The sequence below is a fragment of the Acromyrmex echinatior genome, chromosome 13 (genome assembly GCF_024713525.1).
Source record: "Acromyrmex echinatior isolate Ae372 chromosome 13, ASM2471352v2, whole genome shotgun sequence".
In the NCBI taxonomy this organism is placed as follows: Eukaryota; Metazoa; Arthropoda; class Insecta; order Hymenoptera; family Formicidae; genus Acromyrmex; species Acromyrmex echinatior.
This window is the reverse complement of record NC_141864.1, coordinates 7,481,391-7,495,588: the sequence shown is the minus strand read 5'-3', so window position 1 is coordinate 7,495,588 and position 14,198 is coordinate 7,481,391. Positions and strand designations below refer to the sequence as shown.

At 32.9% G+C, this 14,198-nt stretch overlaps 1 protein-coding gene across 1 annotated transcript in view; it reads right to left on the bottom strand.

Annotated features, from left to right (window-relative positions):
* Positions 1-5,584: 5,584 nt before the first annotated feature.
* The window catches only part of LOC105148684 (hypothetical protein), a 16,845-nt gene continuing 8,231 nt past the window's right edge, over positions 5,585-14,198 (bottom strand). The window contains exons 2-3 of the mRNA XM_011060546.2: positions 12,450-12,555; positions 5,585-8,450 (exon numbers count right to left, since the gene is read on the bottom strand). Coding sequence (XP_011058848.1) covers positions 7,720-8,450; positions 12,450-12,555 — 837 coding nt within the window. The 3' untranslated portion in view covers positions 5,585-7,719. The remainder of the gene's footprint in view (positions 8,451-12,449; positions 12,556-14,198) is intronic.

Here is a 14,198-nt window from a genome sequence, read left to right as displayed (position 1 = left end):
TATTTCAAATCGCAATATAAAATTAACATACAATTATAAGAAATATTTTATTTCATTTCACACATACGGCTTTATGTTTTAAATTATAGCGAAGCAATGTTAGTCTCTTTCGTTTTTTATTGTTTATTAATTCGATGAAGACAGTTCAAAAATGTGTCAAAATTTTAACTCTATGTTGCAATAATTAAAAGATACGATTAAAAAAGTAAAATAAAAAAGTAATCAATGTGTTACGAAGAATAAATAAATGAAAATTATAATCTAGTGGCATCTCAAATCTCTCTTTCAAACGGAATTAATTAATCTTCCTCGTGGCTCGACTCAAAGATACGGGCGATCTTAGGAATACAAAAACTAAATGTCGCCTTAATCTTCTATATATGGGGAATGCTTTGGGAATATCAATGTCAAAGACGAATTGTGAGAATAATAGACGCGGATGAACAGACGGGCACGCCTTAACTGACGCGTATTTAATTCGGGACGTCTGCATTCCGCGTCGAAATCGAAAAACGCCAGGCCACCATGGCGAGCGCGGCCACACCATAGGGGCCATGTTGGCGGTCCATTGTGGCAGCGCCGAGGGAATCAAGTAAATTGGCTGAATTAGCCCGTCCATGAACCGACGCAGCGATCATCAACGTACGCAGATGCAGATGCGCGATAGATCCCGATCCTGCGTTGCGTAACTCGCAGGCCTTCTTTGTGACTTCGAAAACTCGGACTTTTCAAACGACATAGTAAAGCGAAAAATTATAATCTACCTAACGATTCTACCTAATTTTTCGGTCTTTTATTACACGACGGGTTCGTATCTGAATTAATTTTCATCACTTTTATAAATTTTAAATATACGAAGATTTTTAACTGATCTTTACATATACTTTAACATTTTTAGTATCTGTAAGATCGTGTATTAATTTTCCATCTGTAATCTAGAACTTTTTTGCTCAACCCAAGCTTATTTGCTATTCAAGGCTTTCAGAAAGTGTGGAAAAATTCAGAACATTAATTTCTATTACATATGACCCCGCTGCTAATAAAATATTTTAGAAGGGAGAATTGGACTGTGTTCTCCTTTATTCCGAAGAAATTTGAGAATAAAATTTCACTTGTGCTAAAAAGATCCAAATTGCATGCAGACGGAGATTTAAAAAAGAAAAGGAGACCATTATTTAGCCAGGTGCTCTTAGTATTTGAAAGAAAAGAAATGTACGGAACAGCATAACGTAGCTATATTGTGTATAAGAATTAATGGGAAAAAAGGAAGAAAATTATATCGCAACGCATCGATGTTGTATATGCTGATACATAAGATCTTTAATAAGCACAATAAATTATTTACATTTATACTCTTGATAACTAGAGATAAAGAATTTTTAACGACAAGAAGTAAAATTAATTACACGCCATAATGAAACTAACGTCGCAATTTAATGGGATGTGTATGATAAAATTTATTCGCGACAACTCGGAGAGTTCGGTCGGGCCAGTGCAAAAAATTGTCTTAGAAACTAAAGTAGTGGAAAAAAGTTCGTGCACCATCGCGCAGATGGTAGCAACATGCCATGTATCAAGAAGATGAAAGATATTAAAAAAAGGTTCATATAATGAACGGCTGCATATTGTTTTGTGCATACATCTGCTGGCGAGAAAAATATTTACTTTAGTCTAGTAGTATTTACGATTGCTCGTTAAACTTTACGTTAAATTCTACAGATGACAAATTGTATGTAGCTCTTACTATGTTCCGCAAAAAGACATCACGAAAAAATTATATAAACGTTGAAATTATTTTGTCCGATCGAATCATGTGTTGAATTGATACCTCGGCATAGAAAATTGATCTCTCATGAAATCCGCCAGATGCGGACCTAATGGCCAATCGGTGTTCATTGTCTCGCGTCGAGGGCGCGTGCACTTATAAAGGAGGTACACCACTTTTACAGCTGCCGGAAGTACATCTGCTAACGCAAAATCTACTAACCGTGCGGAGGAGATCGGGCCCTCGGTTAAGTCATATTATAATCTCAATACATTGTACTCGCTTTGTAATTTTGTATAACTGTATGTATAAGAGTTGCGCCGTTGATGCGACTAATGAATCGCGTTCCTTATGTCGAAACGAATAATCAGGATGGTTAATTAAAATTGGAAAAAAGCCGAGGGAATAAGATAGAGACCCTTACACGTGGCGGGTCCGCAGACAGACGGCAGGGCCACCTTTATTTTCGAAAAATAGCGGCAGCTGCTCGAAAGAAACGATCGCTGCACGGTGTGGCTCGTGCTGAACACCTTTCGTCTCTAAATCGAGGGCTTATGGTTTCTGGCATAATCTTGATGAAAATTCGTAGCTAAATATAAAAATTTTTGTATATATACAGATTATTAGTCAGGTGAAAGAGAACATTTCAAATAGAACAATGAGTTGGGTTAATTTTAAAATAATATCAAAATAAATTGTGACTGATCAAAAAGTGACTTTTAATAATTATTTTGTAGAAATTTTGATGAATTTAAATGTTCATCATGACTTATTGTTTTGCTTGGAATGATATTGTTCTTTTGTCATTCATTAATTAGAAACGTATGTGTCATATTTCAAAGCATTAGATTTAGCACTACAATAAAAACAGAAAAATATTTCATAAATTATTCTATTATTACGTTTGGGTAATTGTGTAAAATTTGAGCATTATTTTCTTATTAAAAGTCTAAAAGTTATTTAATTTTTTTGTTTGTCTTGATTTTTGTAAAATTGTATTTTATAGTTCTTATTTGTAAGTTAAGAAAATAATTACGAATTAAATCAAATTTTTTATATATACTAATAAAATTTTAATAAATATTCGTACAAAGGTTTATTTACTTATTACTCTTTTAAAAGTTATTTATCTAACACTCTAGCAAAATATGGTCATTAAATTACATAAGCAAAATTATTTGTTATCTTGTACTTTGCAGTTTTAAAGCGTATTTATGACTTAAATGTTTTCGCTGATATTAGCTAATTTTAGCCTTTTGAACTAATTTTTTGGTTGACATTTTTAGCTGATATTATATATGGTCAAAACATTTTTAAAAAATTAAATTAAAATTATAAAATTAATTAAAAAATTTTTATGTAAGAGAAATAAAAGCAATTTGTTAAAAGTATATGATTAGGCCTTAATTGCGCGCAAAGGTATAAATTTATTAAATTATAATATATTCAGATTTTATCAGAGCTTTTCACATATTCATATTTTTATATTTTTACGCAACTTTAGACAAATAGAATAACATTTCGTTCGCAATCAATTAATACGTAATCTCTAAATGAAATGCAATTGTTAGCTCAGCGTGGATGATAAATTATCGCATTTTTGTATTTTGAATTTATTTTTCAGATTTATGTATTCAGAATGATATCAAAAAGGAGAAATGCGCAACGCATCTGTCCCTCTTGAAATTATCTGCGTCATCAATGACTAAGAGTGCAACCTTGTCACGCTCGTTATTAAAATAGCAATCAAGTTTCACAGACGGAAAAATTGCGACGTGCGTGTGGCATGTATGTGGCAATTTGCTTTAAAAGTTGCTTCGTTATCTACTGCTTGTAACGACCGCATTTGCACGCATAACTCACCTCTTAACTCGCCGCTATAAACGGAACTCGCAGGTGTCTTCGATGAAGAAATTTCCTTACCAGTTGATAATGAATAATTCTTCCGCCTCGCCAGTGTTTCTGCGCGAATTACTCTGGCATTATCAAGATTGCATTGCCGTTAAAAAGAAGTAAAGCAATATCAAAGGATTGAAAGAACAAAATTAGTTAGGAAAGAAAAGGAATTGACTTATTCTGAATTATTATTGTTATTTTAGAGAAGAAAAATAATTATTATTGCTCAAATAAATGAATAGATACAGATAGTTATGATAAAATACTATGCAGTATTAATTGCTTTAACATCCTGTGTTGGCTCAAATAAGCATTGATTTATTCTACTGATTTACTTCGATTGAACTTTGTACATCTATTATTTTAATTGGTGTTGTTAATTTTTTTAATTGCATTACTTTTAAAGTAAAAAAGCGAATTGGAGTAATAAAGGAGGATTGGAATATTAATTACTTTAAATTAACGTTGAAATATAATTAATAAAATCCACTCAATTGAGTTATTAATACTCAATCAGTTATAACGACTATATTTTAAATGCAATAAAAAATATTTAAATAAGATACTGTGCATGTCGTTGCTTGATGTGCGGTATTATTTGGTCTTCATGTTCTAACTTTGATATATCATTTATTTTCTACGAAAGATTTACGTCTAAAATATATATTCATAGTGTTTCATGTTACGGGGTCACAACAGTATTATATTACACGTCGATTTTCTTCTAATCAATACGAGAGATCCGCGAAACGTAACGTCAACGGCCGCCGCCCGGGCGCAATGTCCCCTCAACCCTTTTTTCGTATTCTCACCCCCGCAGCTGACGAGCTGACGGGATACCACCTGACGGTTACCACCCGGGACAGCTGTTCTTTCCCCTTCGCGAGACTCGCGTACATCATCTCCTTCCTCCGTCGTCTCTCGCGTTGGCCCAAAAAACCGAAACGATTTCATATGGTTAAAAAACAATTCAAAAAACTGCATGCTTCGTCTCGAACAACAGGATGTTCCGCGGTAGGAACGAAAGGGGAGTAATCATCAGCAGGGAGTAATCATATTCGTGGGATCACGTCGTGTAGCAACCATCCAATATTTATTACAACTGTAATGAAACAAATTTGAAACTAACTTTGACAAATTTGATTGAGAGACAAAATTATAAGCAACTTTGTAGCAATAATTAATTAACTCTCTTGACTCACATCCGTCGGTACATCTACCATCCCCTAGGCACCGAATCCTTCTGTTTCTCTTGAACAAACCCATAGAACCGTCCATGGGATTGTCGCGGGACAACCGGGAGGTCGGTGAACGCGTTTCGAGGATTGCGAGACGGTAAGAAAGAAAGCACATAGATTCTCCTGGTAACAGCAGTCGGCGGGCTGCTGCCCCGGCTTATTTTCGCTGGACGCGAACGTCGAAGACAACAAAAGTACCTCGATGGAGCAGATGCATGGCATGTGCTACGAACCGACACCAGATGCCCCATTGGCGTAGAGAGATCCCTCCTCGAGAGACGGACGACCCCGATAAAGGTGCACGGTGCCCGATTCCTTTCAAGCTAGTCGCGTGCCAGATCCACAACCGTTTCTTCGTTCGCGTATGTTCCCTTCCACGAGTCCCATCACATATCATATCGAGTTGGACGGAGCCGTTGGTACGTTGGGAACGTCCGATGGGCGACCAAACAGATTTTTGTCACTTTGCTAGTCAAGTCTAGTGCTTTTTTTAATAATTTAATACATACTGATTAACATTTTCAAGTATCAATTAAACGTGTATATATGTATGCATATGTATATACATGTGTATATTGTATATACATTATTAGGTATTGGTTGCGACGAATTGAAAACAAAATTTCCCTGACAAGTCAACACTTGAGAAAAATAGTCGAATATATTGATATATTAGCTCGATAAGTATCTTATTAAAAACTTTCCATTTTATTATAAAAAAAAGTGTTACATCATTTATTTGTATCATCATATAAACGCGACATACACACAACGTTCGCTAACAATATTTTAGATAAAATTTCGATTTTTTACGAGTTATGCCCCTGATTTGATTAATTAAAATTTAAATAAAACGTAATTAAAAATCAGATTTCTAGCAAATGCCTAAAGACAGTGTTTACGACGCATTGAATGGCCAGATTGAATGGCCGCTTCGGCTAAGTTTCAGTTTAAGGGAACTGGGAAAGACGAGAACGAGACGACGGGCTTAATTAATTTAGCGGTCGTTTATTTACTGGTCAATGTTATCTACAGAGCTTTATTGTAAAAGTAACAATATTCGTGTATAAGTTAAAACGATATCATACATATGTACAGCTTATTATTCGGTCGCGTGGGAAGAACGTCGATTATTTCCCATTAAAAAAAATCACACGGAAAAAAAGAATTCTCAAAAATTTCTCCGCATTTCACTTCGCAGTCGTATCTCGATCCTTTGCGATCGATCACGATGTAAAGTCTCTTCGACAAGTGACACACGATCGAGGTTGATCGTCGATCCTGAATCACTGGCGATGATCAGTTTCATGTATATCTTGTTTTATTTTACTTTGCTCGTTTCATTAATGCAGGATCAATTCAACATTGATGCTGCACTCGATGTACGATCCCGATCAATTTCTCGTATACACGAGGAATGATGATCGCGCTATCTAAGTAACGAGTATAAGATGTGGAAATTTCTGAGGTTTTACGGTGAGCTTTTTTACAATGATTGATACGTGTTAAAATGGCCGACGTGCATAATTTCGCACTTATTGTTTAAACGTAAACAATGATTTAAACGAAACTACTAATTTTTATACTAGTATTATTATAAGAAGACACACATTTCAGATAATCTGAATTGGATTCCTCGTAAGACCTCGTTATTTCCATACTGTAATTTCTTTTACAAATAAAGATTCGCTGACGACCGAATAAATTTCTATCTAAATCTCTGAGCTCTCGTCGTCTCTCGCCTATAATCCGAATTATATACAATATTTTCGGGGCTAAAACACGTTTTCCTTTCCTATTGTCGACATTGTAGCCAATTTCTTCGTATACGGTCCGATTAAAAATCGTTTCGCGTATAATCGCCGACAAAATGCAACAATTCCGAAAAATCGATACTTTTAAATCATTCAAGAGAAAAATTATTTCTTGATTTAGTGTATATAATAAATAATTGTTGTCATTTTTTTTCATAAATGTAATTTTAAACATATTAAAAAATTTCGTCTGATAATAATAAAAAAAATTCTGCAATATTCTGTCGGCGATCAATATAATAATCTCACTTCCTTGTATCAAGTACTTTTAACGTCTTTTTCTTTTTTCTATTATCCCACTTATCGTAATTCAATTCTTTCGGTCATCTTTTTAGTTACGACAGGCTAACCTAGGAATTTGTTTTAAGAATAATTCTAGTTGTGATTCGCCGGACGTTTCTCTACAGTTCGATGATTCTAAAACTGCTAGAAGTAGTTTCTTTTAATGATTTATGATTCTTGATTAAGACGTTCACGTTGACGAATTTCAAAGCGTTGAACATCTCGTTACGAAAAAAAATAACGTTCATATCGATCCAGCGTATGAACGCTTTAGTCAATAATATTATAATCGTCGAAAGATCCCGAAAAACCAACTCGCAACGTCTGCAAGCAAGAGTCAAATTGACGTTCCAATCAGAATGTATGTCTAACAATCAACACAATGTTTCAACAAAAAAAAAAATATAATGAATATGTCCAATTAGTTGTCTCTCAGCAATATAAGAAAGTAGCAAAATCAAGAAAAGCAGATAGTAATCGAATTGTTTATGGTACAAAATGAATCTTTATGACTCAAGAAAAGTATAATTTTTCTTCAAAAGAAGAAAAATGTAAATAAGCGAAGAGTCTTGCGCAAACGATTTCACAACATGCCATGTTCTTACGCTCGCTTTATTTAAATAACAAGATTAATTTATCTCAGATTTCTCTCTCGAAAGTTCTTCAACGAGATACGTCGCAAGAAATAAATTTAATCGCTCTCTACCTTAATTCTAGAGCCTCATCAATCCAGAAGCAGACTCATGTCTTGCGACTTGTTGTCCGTATACCCGGTGTATTGAATAAACGCCCTCTCCCTCTGCAAATCTAGATGATTTTTCATGGCAACAACTGTAGGATGATGAAGCGGTAGACCCTCGTCCTCGACGAGATATCGGAGTGCCTCGGTGGCGCAAGCGTCCCATCCTGCCGTCCAGGAATCGGGATTCTGCTCCTGCTGGTTGTTGAAGGACTTTCCAGCAGCCTGCGTAGCTGCTGAATCGTCCGTCCACAGGCGATGATCTAAACTCGAAGAATCAAGGGTTCGACCGCGTGGTTCCTGACGGAAGTTTTCAAAATTTGTAAACTTTGTGAAATTCGCGTTTTGCTCATCGAGATCGTCAAAAAAATCAAGATCACCGTGACCGAAATTGTTTTGACGAACAGACGTTTTCGGATGATCCACTTGGTCCTGAAGGCAACCGCGGCCAAGGTAACTCGTATCCTGCAACATCTCCACGCTGTGCATCGTATTTTGATCTTGATACGCCGCTCTGCTACTCGAGGACTGTTTCTGGGAATATTTGAGTTCCTGGGCTAAAGAGGCTGCGAGTTGATGCAATAATTTGGTATTATCCGTTTCCTCGTCGTCTTCCTCGTCGATGTCTACTTCAACACCCTCATCCTCCTCCGACGACAGAAGGTCCTCATCGTCCTCGTCCATGCCTAACAAGGTCAGTAACCGTTCGGCGGCATCTACGCAGGTTGCAAACGGCCTAGATTATCTGTTAATGCGAGAAGACTGACTCGAAAAATTTTTAACAAAGGAAAGGATCGATTTTGTAAATGGTATCTTTCGATGAAATTAATAGCAAAATTAATTCTAGGACGATGCACATGAAATAAAATCAGAATTTAAAATTAGTAAACAGGCTAATGAATATCAATATAATAAGATTTACATTACTTTTCAGATTTTATTTTAAAAGCAAAATAGTATATAACTTTGAGAGTATATAACTTTGTTTCATAAATTCCAATTGTTGAATCAATGTACAGTTTTAAATTTATAATGTATCCAATTTGAGTCATTTTAATCGCTTCATTTTAACGTAAGTTACTTCTATTAAGTTTAATCAAAACAATAAAATTAAACAATTTAACCCAAAAAATGTATTAAAGCTTACTTAAATTAGTTTATTATTACTAAATGCATAATATGGATGTTATTGACTTTGAAATTAAAAAATATAAAATGTACCTTATTAAATTCATAACGTTAAATTATATTTAATTTGAGTTATTTTTAATCATTTCTATAAGTTGTCACTCTAGGTATAACATTAATTAAAACAATGGAGTTAAACAATTTAACTTAAGAAACTGTATTGAACTTAACCCAAATTTAGTTTATTATTTACTAAGTACATATGTTTAATATGCACGTTGTTTACTTTGAAACTAACCACAGAAATGAATCGACTTATGTTTTGACATGAAAGTAAAAAATAACAAAATGTTATTTTTAACTTAAGAGATTGGATTACCATTTGCCCTTTTGATATTTAACAATGTATATCAAAAATATTTCACAGGCGAATAAAGAAGTTGATTCTGCGAATGGTAATCCACTGTGAATCTCGTTAAGTCGCCAGACGCCCATTGAGATTCTCCCGAAAAAGACAAGACGTCTCAGACGTGCATTGCATGCGATAAAGATGCGGCGGACTCTCGCGTTGAATCGACGACAATGACCGGGAGAGTGCATTATTGTAACAACCGGACCGCGATTCGATGAGTAGCCCGCCGCAATGAGGCCGACGGCCCGGTTTTGCGGTCCTGTGGGAATCCTGCCCCATAAACGTCCCACGGGAACTACCTGTCGCCCGAAACCCACACCCTGTCGCATCCGCTCTGCGAATCGCCGCATTTCGCACGAGTCCTCTCCGCTTTCTCATCTCCCTCATCCGTGTGTGGTGGTGTTATAATGTGATTCGTTGCATCGGTACCGTACGTGTGTGCTACTCGCCGTTCACACACCACCGCGAGAGCGGAAAGGTCGTTTCTCCGACGAGGGTAACTTTGAGATACCTGTTCCTGGGAACGGGAGCGATTTTGATCGAAAAGTGGCAATCGATTAAGTACGTTCAGCCGCGGAGTTCGAGTAGAAGAACTTAATGGATTAATATTATTAACGTTACAGTTATCAAAATTATTTAATAAATGACACATGAAGAAATATATTTGAAGAAAATTTGCTCAATTTTAAAATATATGTATAAAAAATACAATATAATTAATATAATAAATACATCGGTGCCGAATTAAAAATTGAAACAATAAAAAGGCATTATTTGAAACTTAAAATGCGATTATATGAAAATTTCATGTAAAAAAAAATAAATAATAGTCAAATTTTTTCAACAAATAAAACATACAAATTAATTATTTTATTTAATAGTAATTCAAATTAACGAAAAAATCGAGAAAAATCGAGAAGAAAATATTTAGATAAATTATCTAATGTCTTCGTTATTCCTGTATTATTTTCTCGACGTTACGAGGGTAGTTGATCAACAGTTTTTTCAAACCGACAAGCGTATATTACGACGGTCATACTTGTTCTTTTCTTTTTCTTGACGATAATAGAAAAGTCTGGACCAGTCGCGAGAGCGAGTTCGTTGATTCTTCTTTTTTTTCGGACAAACATTTCTTTCTCTCTCCCTCTTCAAGAGGCATCAATGCGACTCTCTATGCCGGACGTTCCCACAGGGATACCCACATTTAAATGTCCTGTTCCTATAGTCTACGGGACGTAAAGTTTAGGTTGGGTTAGGTTAAGCGACGATTTAAAGGGACTGAAAGGCACTTAACGAACAAACCGTTTGTTTCTACCCCTATATAAAATGTAGACCGAAATATAGATAGAAAGTAATAGTTACCGTAAATGCTGTGATATTTTGTCTCAAGAATGTACACCGATTATTGCCATAACTTATCGAAACGTTTTTTGTATTCTAATCTAATTGTATTCTAATCTAATCTAATAAATAATTTATAAAATATATATATGTATAAAATGTACTCTGTATTAACTGTAAAATGTTTATTAATTTGTTATCATACCTGATGTTTGAAATAATCTTTAAATAACGAAATTATTTGTGTTTTACACATGAATAAATAATGCGATTTATGATAATACGGCTATAAAATTATTATTCTCGATCGTCAATAATGATATGGCGTATTGTGACTTAAATTATACGCAGATCAGTTTTTATCGCAGTCAATCAATCGACGTCATCGCGGCGGCCGTAAATTTGTTTACGTGCATTTTGAAGTTACATTATAATCTATATCGTTTAAGTGATATCGTCTAAAATTGCTCTGACGAAGGAGGGCCATAATTCTTGTTGGCGAATAGAAATTCTTGTAGCTGTACGTACATAGAAAGCCGACATTAGCATAGAGAATTCATATTTCAGGAGAAGATCGGCCGAGCTGCAGTATAAGCGGCAACGCAAACTATTCTCCTAGCGAGCAGTACCCGACTTATATTCCGTGATTAATGACATCGACCTAATAAATTTTAATGGCTCACTCGCGCGTACCGCTTTACGAATAAATACGGGTACAAAGTTTCGCAATGTTATGCTATTACAGATAGTATCTACGTCATTTGCACCTTATTAAAAGTTTTAATCGAGACGACTTGAATATTGCGCTCCTATTCTGACGAATCATTTTATCGTCTTGAAAATCTCTCAATTTAGTAAACTAATTAGACTGTTATACGAGCTATATAATTTATATAAATAAAGAAACAAACTTTTGTTTACACAAAGATATAATATTAAAAATATGAGCTATTAAAGGTTTTTTTCTAAAGAAAACGATTGTTTTAGAATTTACTCTTTTCTTCTAAAAATGGCTGAGTTAATATTTATTTTTTATATATTATTATAACAATTAATTTAATGCTAAATAAAACTTTAAGAAATAAATCGAATAAAAAATTTACGAGCTTACTTATAGATTTATTATAATAATTTTGTTCATGGAACATTTTTATTATGATGACAAATTGCAAAAAAAAAACAAAAATTACTGTGGCTGTGTTCTTGCTAAAAAAAAAAAAAAAAGTATAATATCGTTGGACCCTACCATCTAAATACTAGTGACGTTTTTCACTGGAATGTAAGAATATTTTTAAAGAACGAGAAACTTTATACACCTTTATATACGACACGTCGTAAAGTATGTCCATTTCAAGTTTTAAAGAAAGATTAAATTTATCGTGTCCATGGGTTAACTTGAATTTGTTCCGTACTTCGGAAAACAATTTCAAAAAGAGGAGACACATGATAAAAACAGTAAAAATATACATGTTTTATCATAGTTTTATCGTAATTAAATAACAATGTAATTTTTTTAAAATCATATTAACAAAAAATTAATATACTGCGTAAACATAATCGATGTTATCACGTTTTCATTGAAATTTGCACATTACAACTTCTCATCGATTATAAGATCTACTGCATTATACACATTACTGTTATTAGCATGCAAGTATCAACCGAGAAATACAAATACCTCTTTAAATATCTTTAAACTCTCTTAAAATTTTAAAAGTAATTTAGATTTTTAATAAATTATTTTTACAATTATATAATTATCTAATTGTAAGAATATTTGTAACGCATATAGATAATATTTAGATCCATGAAAGATGTACAATAAATAAATTACCTTGTATTGTACGTGAATTATCCGTGATATTAGTGGATAAGTTGACAAAGTCTTCCAATCCTCCGCTATCTTCTCCGCTATCTCCTCCACAATCCATCATCGTGTCCTGCACAAAGAATATAATACAAAGAAAAGGGAAAAGATTTATAATACGAAAAAGAAAATTCTATTGTCTATAAATTATGTAATAAACGTCAAGCTTAAAGCTAAATAAAATAAAAATAATGTTATAACTGTAAAAATAAATAATTAAAATAAATATACGTTAGAATATAACAATTAATCATAAGACACAAAATTTTATTCAAAAACTTTCAAAAGACCCTCAAATTCGACAACTGTTAATTTAAAACAAGAATTTAATATATGTTGTGAATTACTGCAATTTGGATCAGAATTATTAATGCCATTATTTATATAACTTTTGTGCAATGTTGCAATGACATTAATGACACTCGGAGTAGTTCTCCAAACCATCAATTTGCCACTAAATTTTGTAATTCACAAGGAATAAGCGCTGTTAGTGGCAATTTCTTCGATCGAGAAAAGCTTTCCCCGAAATAATTATCATCCACAATAATGCGATCGTAACGATTTCTCTCGTCGATGACAAGCTCCTCTCTTGATGTCAGAATTATAAATTATAAATTATAGATTTATGAAAGAGAACTCACAATACAAAATATCTTTCCTTTACATACATATATTTTCCAATATATTTTAGAAATAAAATTTAAAAAGTAAATATTTTATATTCAGAGGAAGATATATATATACATACAAGTATATCACCTCTTAATGTCTTAATTGTAAAACAGTATGTCCATTATAAAATATTTATGTATTAATGCTACCTTTTTTCTTTTCATTCCCTCTTTTTTCTCTTTTCTTTATATATTTAATATCCCATATTTTGATAAATGATAGATAAATAGCAAGCCAATTTTGACGTCAAAATGACAACAAATGATATTGCTGGAAATGATATAATATTTATAATCTTTATTACATTATATGTTTTCATATTAATTGATGCAATTGATCCACAATGACTTATCAATTCACTTCTAACTTCATCACAGCTCTACATAATGTACGTTCCAAGCAATTATTATAAATGGATTAACAGTAGAAAATCATCAATACTTTCACCTAGTTATGTTGGCTTTAATACGTTATATCAATAGAACTCTTTCTAATCATCCTTATAATTTTAAATTCATTATATTCTATTTCGGAATTTAGGTGACAATATTATTAAGATGGATTTAAATTGTGTTATTTATTATAGAATTATTAATAATTAAATATGATTCTTTATCAATTTTTATCTTTATAATCACATTTAATTTTTTATTATGTTCAATTCAATTTATATTTTTTGTAAATCATACGTGATCAAAGAAAATTTCGTAAAGTTTAAACTAATTTCGCTTAATTTTTAATGTACCTAACACATTAAATATAATTAATAATATTTTAACATCTTTTATTATTAGTTCGTCTTTGGCCGTTTCTCTCAATAGAATTTATACCCTATTTTCAATAACGAGCAGGTCATTATTATTTAGACTTTCACTTATGTTTTGCGCGACAATAACACATGAGAAAAATTGATAGTCCAATAATAATATTGTATTATTCAATCTTTTTTTAAAGATTTTACTATCAACTGGCAAAAAATTAAATTTACAAACGCATTTGCTTCTTTGTAAAATTTTGAAAATTTATTATTTTTAGATTGCAACT